General features: G+C 45.4%; 1 protein-coding gene across 2 annotated transcripts in view; it reads right to left on the minus strand.

Annotated features, from left to right (window-relative positions):
• Positions 1–12792, minus strand: part of Creb3l2 (cAMP responsive element binding protein 3 like 2) — a 115792-nt gene that overhangs the window by 40498 nt on the left and 62502 nt on the right. For both annotated transcript variants that reach the window (XM_028768367.1, XM_028768368.1), the window contains exon 2: positions 6950–7166. In XM_028768367.1, coding sequence (XP_028624200.1) covers positions 6950–7166 — 217 coding nt within the window. The remainder of the gene's footprint in view (positions 1–6949; positions 7167–12792) is intronic.

The following is a 12792-nucleotide window of genomic DNA, read 5'->3' on the forward strand; positions in this document are numbered from 1 at the left end:
TCTCTCTCTCTCTCTCTCTCTCTCTCTCTCTCTCTCTCTCTCTCACTTTCTCTCCTTTCTGAGCCCAAGATGAGCATTTTCTTCCACCACAAACTTCTACTGTGAAGTATTGCTTCACCACGGACACCGTCAGCCACTGAAGACACACTGGAGCCTCCAAAGCTGTCAGACAAAACTATCCTTAGGGGTTGACTACATCAAGTATCTACCATTGTAACAGAAAACTGAGCAATATATCCAACATCCCAATTTGATTACAATGGAGCAGAGTCCCCGGTAGGCACCAATGGGTGATGACTTCTCTGGAGTGACCTTCAAGGTTAGCTCTTTACAACATAAGCCTTTATTCCTTGGGTCATAAGCATAGCCAGGAACATTCTACTGGGATATTTCTCTCAGCCTCTTCATTTTTCTCCTTTTTTTTTTCTCTATTTTATTTTGTTGGTTGAACAAGTAGCACCTCAGCATCCTGTCACCAGCCTGTACGCTGAGACGAGGTGGCCGAATGGGGTGGAGACTGACTCCAATGGCCATGAAGAGCAGCCACCTTCCTGGGCGTGGCCACCGCTATGGCCTGAGCCCCATGAAGCTCCATGCTCCACTGTTTCAGAGAAGTTTCCAGTTAGCTGTTAAATGGATGAGTCCTGGGATGGATTACACCAGGGTTTCTTGGCTTTTCATTTTTAGGTAGAGAATCTTTTCTGAAACTAAAAAAAAAAAAAAAGTTAACAAAGCCCACAGTGTGGCTCAGTGGGCAAGGACACTGGCAGCTAAGCTCAACAGACCTGGGTTTGATCCCCAAAACCCACATAGTGGAAGGAGAAAACCAACTTCACCTCAGCATTTGTGCAACATGTTCATGTGCATACCCTTACATGAATACACACACAAATACACACACACAAGAACACGGGTATGCACACATAATAAATACATAAACAAACAAATTAACTAAAGAAGTTATAACACCTCTTACCAGAAAGATTAACAAATGTAGATAGCCCCAAATTTGGGGCACAAGTTTAGGAATTCGGAGTCCACTTGACAGGATACAAACGTCCATTTACTCTGTATGATTGCCCTGGGATTGGGGGCGGGGGGCAGAAAGGGGAAGTGAAGAGGAACAGGGAGGCCAGAGAAGGATTATGGGAGGAGAAAGGAAGGAAGGGAAAGGGAAAGGAAGGGACAGGAAGGGAGGATAGAAGGGTTATGGCAGGTAGAAGAGGGGGAAGTGAATAAGAAGGAGACTCCTTCTAAACCAAGTCCCTGCTTAGGTTTGTGTGTGTGAAAGTGCTGCTTTCAAGCTGAGAAGCAATTACAGAAGAGCAGTGTTTGCTCTAAGTCAGACTGGACGAAGACAGCTGGCTACTGGCTTTCCCAAGAATGGTGAAAAGCTCACTATCCATCACTAGAGGTAAGGGCTGCTAGTACAATTTCAGCTACTGCTTATTAAGAGGTGAGGGATATTGGATTTGGTGCAAACAGCTAGTCTTAAACACTACGTGTCTTCATGTTGCCCGAAGAGAAGTTGTACTTTATCAGGGTGGTTATCTGCCCTGAGTGCTTGGACCTGGAGCAACTGGTGTTTCTTTGGAAGGATATAAGGCATAGTTCAAGAGAATAAAATAATACTGTTTCCAAACATTTGCTCATTCTCAAAACCTCAGAAACATAATTGAAGCTAAGACCCAGGTAAAGCTGTGCTGGATAAGCCCACCCTGGCCTCCATTCACCCACACCTTTGCTGTCAAATACCTCAAACAATTCCTCTCCCATATTCATTACCTCCTAGCTATATACATGAAAGAAAAATCACCAGAACATCCATGAAGATGGACTGTGGACCGAATGCCCTTTGCAAAAGCCATCAGGACTCCATCTGTTTCTTTTCAGCAAATTAGGGGCATAGCCTGTCACAGCATGGGAGCTACAAATAGAACTAGGTGCCATTTGGGGGAACCCAACAGTGTGTAGTCGTACAATAGGAAACCCCTCCTCAACAAGATCTGCTGACTGTTCTCCCCATACTGAAGGTTAGCTTGTGTGCACTTATAAGTCCTTTACTTTAGGTTGCATGTAAGTCAAAGAGAACGTAAACAGGAATCCAGTGGTTCCATGGAAGGAGGGTTGTTGTCTTGTAATCTTTGTGTCTCTTCGTTGTACCTTGAAAGTCTGTACGGCTGAATGTGTCTCCTAGTTTTAACTCTTCCCCCCTCTCTAATTCTATTTGGTTCTTTTGCTTTCTGGGAGTCCCCCAAAGGGATGTCTTCTCCATGACTCATCCCCAAACTACCAACACCCCATAATGAAACCTCAAATCACCAAGACAGCTGATATGTTCATGATGCATTCACAGTCCTCTTTACAAGAATTAATGACTAGACAGATGACTTAAATGAGTAGATGCACTAAACAAGTCTAGTCCCTCACAAGACAATCTCCAAAGTGAGCAAAATAGTCAACTGGGAAAGGAAGTCCAAACACAGAGGGAAAAAGTCATCAAGGAAATTGACACGCTGGAAGTGAACCAAGCAGAAGTTCTGTAATTGAAAGAATCAATCAGCCAATTAAAAACTACAACAGTAAGTGTTGGCACAAGAAAAGACCACAGGGAGGAATAAATTTCAGCAACGGAGGACAAAGCAGAGACACAATAAACCCGGACGCAGACACAGGAAGACAACTAATGAATGGAAGAGGAAGGAACCCGGGACCTTTGGAAATCTGTTCTGTGAACAATCTTTTCACCGGGGATCTCATGTTCAGAGCAGCGGAGTCCTGGCTCTCTGCTGTCCATCTGTGGCCCTCGAGAAAGCTCCAGGGGGCTGACTCTAGGCATGGAGCCAAGGCCCAGCTGAAATCCTGATTCATTCAGGCAGTTCTTCCTGACCCGTCGATGGGTATGCTCTCTCTCTTGCTCTCTCGTGCCCCCCCCTTCTCTCACTCCTGGAAACTCCTACTGTTTAATTTCCTCTTGGAACACTATTCCAGTTCTGCCTGATAGAGTATTAGGTACACTATGTTTCCATCAGACTCTGAGTTCCTCAAGGCAGGGTCTACATCTTACTACTTGGTTCATAAGTATCTAAACCAGAGTCTGGCACACAGTAAGTGTGCAACCAACATGTGGAACTGAAGCAAAGTTAGTCTATTGAATCTCATTAGGCCTTCTCCAACTTGTGTGTTGTGCACAGCAAACTGTAAGTGTGAGACATCTGCCTGCTCGTCCCTCTTCCGCTGGTTTCTGTTCATGTCACCTATCCCCATTCAAATTTCAGCTTCTCTCCCTCCCCAGATGCACCTTGTCTTTTCTATTTTCCATATCTCACTGATTGGCAATTATAAGGTAAGGTACTAAAACTAAGATATGAAATTAATTTGACAATGAAGCATAATGCATTAACAACATACCTATGGCTCTTTGGCATATTTGATCCTTTGAATGACAGCGGCTGTCAGCTAAGAGCTAACACTGGTGAAATCCTGCTTCTGCAGTAGGTACAGAGAGGCCATGCTCCAGAGCAATGGTCCTCATGGTTCGACCCACAGGTCAGAGATGGATGCTTCATCTCTTGTGCTGTCTTTTTAAACAACTGGGTGTCTTCAAAGTACCAAGCACAATGCTAACTTCCAGAAACGGAATGGAACTTGCCTCAGCTCAAAATATAAAAGAGACTCAACAGCTTCATGGATAATTGAACATACAAGGATAACTAATAATTTCCATGCAAAGAAAAAGTATTATGTTTACAGTTAATCCCTGTGCCCTAAACAATTATAATCTGGGGCACATACTCTGGACCTAGCTATTGTATAAAAAACAAACTAGCAAAAATAAAATAACCCACTAATAAGTTAGGCCACTAAGTACCCACTAAATTTCACGGTTAAACACAGGCTGGTAAATAGAGAGATCTTCTTTCATAGGACCGGGAAGATGGCTGACTGTGTGTTGGCACTTTCATCTATACCTGAGGACCTGAGCTCCATCCCTGGAACTGACATGGTGGAGAGAACCAACTTCTGAAAATTTTCCTCTGACCTCCATACATGCATGGCATATGCACACTCATGTTCTTCCAAATAAATAAATTAATGTTAAAACTTGTTTTTTAATCTTCTACAAAGTCTTCCTGAGGACCCTGTCCCCTTTCAGATCTTAGTTGTAAAGAGTGACAGCTATACAGCTAAGAAGAACCAGAACCTGGAAGCCAATGAAATTGATCATCACACTTAATCCTCAAAGGACAACGGAGACCTTTTTCTCACTATAGCTTTACATACAGGGAAGCTGGGCTAGAAAGGTTAAATGGCCCTCCCAGAGCCGATCAGTGGTAATGTAGAATTTAGGATGTCACTTCCACTAAGGCTGGCACATTACAATGATTCCATAACCAGTCACATACATTTGTCATCCTCTTCTGATAAATCCTGGGAGAGCAATGGACCAACATTTTGTTCTTTATATTTCTTCAGTACTTTGACTGTAAGCTTGAGAACCACTTGGTGAGTGAAGAGAAAGAGTGTGGCAAACAAGAACTCCAGGTGAAGGAACACAAAGAACTCACAAAGTGGTTGTCAGCGTCCAAGAGGCCTCCAGCACCAGCACCTCCTCCGAGCTGCCTTCCTGCGCAATCCTCTCCCACTGTGAATCAGTGCTATCCTCCTCTGTGAGCAGCTGAGTCTCCTCCCTGGCTATGTCAGGAAAAGTAACTGACAGGTCTCTCACTTGTGCCAGCAGCACCATGGAGACCCACATAAAGGACAACTGATTCACCAGCAGTGACTTGTTTGGCTACTGGAAATAGCTGCTTTTAGGGTAGAGCATCTAACCCTGGGGATATCTCAGCTAGCATCTGAGTCCAATCCCATGGTAAACTATGAACCAAAACTACACAAGTGAATTGCTTTGGAGGACTAAGGCATAGAACTCATGAGGGAACAAATGACCGTTCTAAGTCATTAATGTTCGGAGGTTATTTCTTACACAACATAATTGGCTAATACAAAAGACACTGAGGGTGATTCCACAAATGAAGAAGGGCTAGAGATAGAAGGGTCAAAAGAATTGTGAGTCAAAGACAGGCAAAGGAATGGCAAAAATGGAGGAAATCTTACGGTGAAGATGAGCAGAAGTCTTAAGTCATTTGCCCAGCCACTCGTCGAAGGCTAAAGTCCATTGACAAAACAATAAAACCAACTCAGAGCTTGCATGAATGTAACCTGAAACCTAGACAACCAATGTCCAAGGGCTGGCCTGCACGTGGTGAGGAATGGGGACACAACTCTTCATTATCTGCCCTTCACTTTCCGTGGTTTCTGTTACGTACAGTCATCCACAGTCTGACAATCTTACATGGAAAACCAGAGAAATGAGTAACTCATAAGTTTCAAACAGCTTTTCTATTGTACATTGTTATAACAATACGTAAGTTGTAATTAGGCTAAGGGGAGAAAAGGGTACCAGTCACACCAGGGACCATCCTCTGCAGCTGATCTCAGGCATCGCTGAAATGAACTGAAAGCTGACGGTGGGGCAGGACTGGGGGTAGAACGTGATTGGCTGCGATGCTGTGAGGTAGACACTGCTCAGAGAGTTTTAAACACCTCATTCTAACCCCCAAACACCATCATAGCCTCAGATTAGCTCAGCTCTCTTTCTCTTTCTTTCCCAGAAGGTGAAACACTCCATCCTACTGATCTAAGGCAGGAACAACTGACAAACTACAGGAAAGGGTTAACTCCTCATGCTCCTAAACCCTCCACCGAGGAAGGAAAGTCAGAGTATCTGGTAGAGGCTCCAGCAGACAGGAGAGAATCCACTAGCACACTCACAGCACAGCACCCTTTTTACTGAGCATGTGTGAGAACGAACTTCCTTCCTGTTGATTAGTGTGGCTCTTCAAAGATTAAAGAAATGTATCCTAGAGAAGAGTTGGAATTTTCACCCCCACGACTTTCTGAGTCCTGAGAGAAGTTAATTATTTTAGAGGCTAGTAATGAATTCCCCTGGAGGAGCAGCCCCTTCCTTACGTGTTTGGACACAGGCATCGGCCTTTAACCACAGAAAAGCATGGGGAACTGTGTTCTGTGGGAACAACCTGTAAAAGACACTGCGGTACACACATGGTACGTGGGACAGGGCAGAAGGGGGCTCAGAGCAAAACCCAAAGGTGTCAACTTTTGACCACTGTGTCATGGCCATGTGAAAAAATGCCATCTGCTGGAATGAGAATAGGCAATAAGGTCTTTAAAGTCTACTCAAAGTATTTAAAATAGCTGGCTATCCCACTGAGAAAATAAGACATAGTTCAACTTTGTGTGTCTGTGCAAATATATATATGTGTATTAATGCACACATGCGTGGAGAATTGGGCAGATAGAAAAGACAGCAGATAAAGGCTTATAGAGTAGTAGTCAAAACACCTCGGCACCTTAGTTAGAAAAGCCAGTCCTTCAACAATGACAAGCTTCAATGCTGTTGATGAGAATAGGCGCAAAGGGGAAACCAACCGGAGAGTCCAGGAATGTTCACTACGAGTGTCGGGCCAGTGGAAAATGCTGGAAAAGTTTCTCTAGATAAAAATGATTATAAAAATCCTTTGTCAAGAAAGTGATTGATTCCTTAAAATAACTGGCTGCACATACTGTCAGGTATCATTAGCCAAGAGACAAGCGTGATTGCAAATGGCTGCCCTGCTACCCAAGACCCAGGATAAAAGAGAGCGCTATGATTCAGTGACAGCAAGTTCCCAGAGATGTAGTCTAGCACAGGAGAGTTCATGCTGTACCTCTTGGCATTTACCTCAGCCCCAGGCCTACCAGGCAGCGGGTTTATGTGTGTGGCTAATGTGAATGCTAACAATAACAGAGCCCGCATCATGTCTCCTCACAGAGCTAGAGTCAAAAGGTTCGAGGACCCCAGTGTTTCCCTGCTGTGAGCTTTTACCATCATTGAAGTTATCGCTGGTAGCCACATGGGTAAATGGTGACTGAGCCCGGGGCTCCTCGCTCAGAGAGTAGCTGTGTTCAGCCTGGATGAGAGGCGCTGGTGATGTTGGAGACGGCTCCACCTCCATCGACACGCTCTTCTCTGAGAGGAAAGGATCATTCAGGAGCTGACCCAAGACATTCTGGGAAAACTCATCCAGGAGCTCCGAGAAGTGCTGCAAGAAGCAGAGGAGGAATAAGTCAGGTTCTCTTACTCTTGATACCGACTCTCCACACACATACCGCAAGGCAAACAGACATTCGGCCACTCATAAAGTATACTTGTCTGTCTCTGTCCATCCAACCACTGCAGTGGAGAGAAGGCTCTGTTGGTAAACTGTTGGCTGTACAAGCATGAAGACCCAAATTTGATCTCCAGGACACACATGAAAGCACACACATGATGGCATACATCTGTAAAGCCAGTGCTGGGGAATCAGAGTCAGGCTGACTCCCAGGGCTCACTGGCCAGTCAGACCTAATTGAGGAACCTCAGAGACAAGGTGAACATCCCCTAAAGAAGACACTAGGGTTGACCTCTGTCCTGTGCACACACATACACATGCAGATGCAACCGATGTTTAGTGGCTTAAATTAACCATAATTTATTATTCCTTGTCACTCTGTGATTGAGTGAGGAACTGACTTTATCGAGGTGCCCTGGTACAGTCACACCGACCTGCACGCTTGGCTAGGGTTGGGCTAGGCAATCTGGGTTCTCATTCAAGGAAGCTAGGTGTGGCTCCCTGATAGAAATGTAGAAATCGTCCATCAAGGACAGCATGGAAAATGAATGACCTTAGAATCATACATCACTGTCACACAACGTCCTGTCTCCAAGGAATCCCTAGCCACAGCAAATGATGAGCTAGCCTAGGGTCACAGGGTGGCACAACACAACTAATTCTTGGGAGAAAAAAAACAATGGTAAAATGCACTGCAGACAAGTGTGCACGGAGGATGGTGTGATTCCCTGAGGGTTGTCGCTGTAATGATCATCCACATTCTGCGCTAGTGACATCAGACCACTACAGTGGGCTGGAGAGAAGCTATCCTCTATTTCCACAGCATGAGAGAGTGGCTATCGCAAGGTACCTGCAATAGAAGTAGTGCTGTTAGTCTGGATCTAGAATGTTCTCCCAAAAGTCTGTACGTCAGAGGGAGTGTGGGGCCTAGCAGAGGCCCTTCAGATCATGGATGAAATGCTCTTAAAGGGGACCCTGGAATCTTCCTTTTCTCCTTTTCACTTTTCAGCCATGAAATGAGCAGTCTTGCTCTGCCATGCACTCTGACATGAAGGAATGCTGGCTTGCCCAAAGCAACAGCATCAGCAGAAACCAATTAGGCAAAGAGATCAGCTATGCAAAGTGGCCAATTATGCAAAGGGATCTCTACAACAGAAGCCTAAGGAAACATTTTCTCTTTGTAAATGGATCCTATCAGACAAGCAAGCATTGCAGTAGTGGTAAGTAACTAATGGCCCATTTCTCTCTGCTCTCCTGTTGTATGACATCTAATCATACTGTGAACCCAGAGATTGTGTTATTTACTGGGGGAAAAGCTTCTAGTTGTGGAGTGGCTCAGCCTTAGCACACACCTTTAATCCCTCTGCCTGGAATACAGTCACACACTTAGTATACAACTTTAATCCCAAAGAATGAAGGTAAAGTTAGTTTGTAGAGGGAAGCAGCCATGTTTGAAAGTGAGTGGCAAAGTGACGATCCAGAGAAAGATTTGGATAGGATATGCCCAACTCTCAGGAGAAGAGCAGAAAGGGAAGCTACTTAAGGGGCAGTGCAAATAGAGAGAAAGCAGAGTGGGTGGGGGAGGATGAGAAGGAAGCAGTTTTACTGGGAGAGTTTTACAGAGACAGGTTGCAAAGAGAGAACAAGCTAGACACAGGTAAAGACAGAGTGAGCCAGAGAATGAGCAGGAGATAGAAGATTAGAACATTGCTAGAGTTAGTTTCAGCCTAAGCAGAGCAATTCAGGAGAGACTGAGATAGATTAAATCAGTCAGCTTGGAGAAGAGTGTTGAGACAGAACAAGTGAGTTGACCGGACAGCCAGAGCTCAGAAAGAACCAAGAAAGGGTGAGCTTATTCAGCAGCAAGTCTCAGAGGCTGAGAACATTCTAGGCCTAGATAACATTGTATGGAGGCTAGGAGCTTCCAGGACTAGGCCTAGGTTAGCAGACAGAGGCAGTGATCTTCAGGCAGATAAAAGATACTTTTACACTCTCCACTAGAATTGCTTCTCTTTCAGATTTCATTAATCTCTTGAACAGGTTTCCATCCTCCATATCTAATTCTGTTGCCTTCCAAGCCTCTGCCACGCCATGGACAGGCTATAGGAGCAGCCTATATGTAACATGTGGGGTTACTACGTCCACTGCCCCACAATGAAGGAGATGTGTACCAGTGCTATGAGGGTCTTCACCTCACACTTCTGACTACACTGTCGGTATGCTGGACTAGATAATTCTTCTAGTTCTGGTGTGGAGGTAATGGCAGTGGCATGTGTGTGTGGCAGAGGCAGGGGCTAGGGAAGGTTGCTCTGCATGTTGTAGGGCGTTTAGCAGTGCATTGCTGACATATTGGACTAGACAGTCACGTTTTGTGGTACTGGTGATGACAGCAGTGTGTGTGTGCTGTGTGTGTGCTGTGTGTGTCTGCGTGTGTGTGTGGGGGGGGTCTGTGGGGAAAAGAAGGGGAGGTTGTTCTGTATGCTATGGAAAGCTTTACAGCATCCTGAATCTTCTCTGCCTGGATGTCAGAAACACCCCCTTGAGTATGACAACCAAAGATTCCTCCCCAAACTGCCAAGTGTCAAAAGCATCTCCACACTGAACCATCCTCAGCACCTATAATTCTACGCACACTTCCCTTTTCAACAGGAAGACGGCTCCACTCCCATCACCATCCTGCCACCTGTACCACATTTGTCCTCGGACACCAACCGTCCTTAGAGGCTGTGTCCAAGATGAGAAAAGTCACAGATTTTGCAACTACCAAATGCCAAACTTGAGGAAGACTCAAGGACACAAAATAAATAAGACAGAAAAGGCCCAGGCCTACCCACGGCATGGCCACTTACGATAGGGCAAGGATATCTTAAACTTCTTCATACACAGAAACTGTCTGGAGAAACTGATGATGGAGATTCTGAATCACATGTATGAGTGGGGACCCAAGAACTTCTTTTGTAACCAGCCGGGTCCACCGAGGAGCAGGGCCGCTGTAAGGCTAAGATTTGAACCAGATTTCTGGTTATACAGTAAGCTAAGGTCAGTGTATGGTTTCCTAGACAGCCTACACTTCTGGCCTGATGAACTGACGGATGGTGATTATTGGGAGGTGTTTGACCGAGCTCCCTTTGAGAATAAAAATCACAGTAATAGAAAGGAGTAAATAACTCGAAGCATAAGATACAAAAGTGAGAACTGGATACAGCCTGCCCATTTCCAAACCGAAATTGTGTCCCAAGCTGCAAGGCCAACTCTGGCCAGCGAGGCTGGCTCTACTAAGCCTCTAGCATCCCGTTCCATCTGGAAGCGAGGCGAAGCTGCCTAGGTTGGCCTGCTCTGTTGACACCCTGTTTTCTTTCTCTGGAGCAGCACTAATGAATGTTTTCATGAGCATCCTCTCGAAAACCAATAATAAACCTCCTAGCTGTGTTTGCCCTCCTCAGGCTCCCCCTACTTTGGAAGATACAGTAATTAGTATGTTATGAAACAATTTAGCCCTAATGACAGGCAGCCCTGAAAAATTCACAGTCATTAACAAGTGCTTCATCATAACCTCCCCTCTGGGGAAAAGGGGATCCTCAGAAGCAAGGACTAACAGTGCCCAGCCACCCACCTTGGAATGAAGGTAACCACTGAGTGGAGTCAGGGACTAAATCAATATGCTCAGTTAGTCCCATCAGATGCCATGGCTCAGACCAGCAAAATGGTTCTAGGCAGTCTTTGGCCTTGGGAACCAGATAGGTCAGCCTCCTCCTGCTGGTACAGAGCTCAGGCTAGAAGCAGTGCATCACTAACGCCAGCCAGATAGCGAGGCATTATGGTCTGGTGGTCCAAAATCAGAGAAAAGAACAAAGTGGACCTCAAAGAGGGAGTTCTTCTGGACCCTTCAGATACTCTAATAAGTAACTCAATGCTTATATAAATGTAGTCGGTTCTGGAGAAAATAGCATACCATTTTACCACCCTACCTGTTAATTAACCAAGCTTTACTAGTTTAGTTCTATAGCCTGCTCCATACTCCATGATCACAGCAATCTTGTGAAGTTGCCTAGCAACCCACAGTCCACTATCTCATTCATCTATCACAAGACCTTGAACTAGGGTCCTCTCATTTCTAACTGACGGGACTTTCCCCCACCTTGCTTCTCCTAGGGAAGGGATATTTGAGTCTCACGGTTGAGATATATGGGAAGTTCTTCACGGTAGCTTAGGTAGCATGGTAGGCTCGCCTCAGGACCTGAGTGGCTGGTCTATCAGATCTTCTCCTACAAGACAGACACATCTCTGGATCCATGAGAAATCTGTGGCTTACGATGTTTCCGCACTTTGTCCAGGGTTATGCTGTTGATGAAGGATGGAGCTGAGGTTCCATGCCAAGCCCAAGGGTTTCCATACTCTGTGCACTTTTTATTACAGCATGTTGTCTCACTGCAGTCTGCCTTTAATGCTAAGCAGACAGACTCACAGACCGACCATCTACTAATGAGCACATAAAAACTGGACAAATATATCGAAAGAGTTTGGTGGAGAAGTACCTAGTAATGCCTTCTATGATCCGTGAGCAGAAGAGATGGAGGCATTTCTGCTACAGAGTTCAGAGTCATCTGGGCTAAACCCAACTTCCTAATATGATGTGTCTCATCCAGCTCAGCTCACTTCTTTTAAAGATTTATAAATGGTGTCAACAATAATAAAGGCACAGTAAGAAAAAACTTGTTTTTTTTCTGGTCAAGAGGATGAAATCTCTGGCCTGGGTGGAGACCTTAGCTTCCAGTTGGGCTGGTCGAGGAGCAGCCTATGAGACCAGCCCTAGGAAGGCAGTCTCATTTTAAGTCATACCAAAGACACAGAGTAACAATCCCTCCTTTATAAAGATAATGGATTTACTATTTCTTCTCAGAATTCCAGCCCCCACCTAGCAAAGCAGCTTACAGGGCTGAAGCCCTATGGCTTCTAAAAGTTCCCCTACTTTTCTGATGTACTCAGAAAAGCACAGCATCTCCTTTTCTTCTTCCTATCTCTGTTCTGAACACGCTTCCTCTGGTACCTTGGGCTTCTTCAGTTTCTCTAAAGCTTGCCGTGCAGCCATGTGGTCATTTGTGTACCATGTAGCTGGTGGACCTCCATGACAGCTTAAAACTCAAATGGCATGATTTTGTGTCCTTCTCCAGATGTGGCTACATATATGCCTATAACCTGAGAGCTATAGTATGGAGGAAGGGGGATTGCTAGGCTTGCTGGCTACCAGCCTAGCTCCAGGTTCAGTGAGAGACCTTGTCTCAAGGGAGTAAGGCAAAGAATGATATGCATCCAATGTCCTCTTCTGGCCTCTATACATGCACAGATATATGTGTTCTCTCTCTCTCTCTCTCTCTCTCTCTCTCTCTCTCTCTCTCCCTCCCTCCCTCCCTCCTTCCCTCCCTCCCTGTCTGTCTGTCTGTCTCTGTCTCTCTGTCTCTGTCTCTCTCTCACACAGAGAGAGAGAGAGAGAGAGAGAGAGAGAGAGAAAGAGGAGGAGGGAGGGAAGGAGGGAGAGAGAGAGAGAGAGAGAGAGAGA

Source organism: Grammomys surdaster, unplaced genomic scaffold (genome assembly GCF_004785775.1).
Source record: "Grammomys surdaster isolate TR1022 unplaced genomic scaffold, NIH_TR_1.0 186, whole genome shotgun sequence".
NCBI lineage: Eukaryota > Metazoa > Chordata > Mammalia > Rodentia > Muridae > Grammomys > Grammomys surdaster.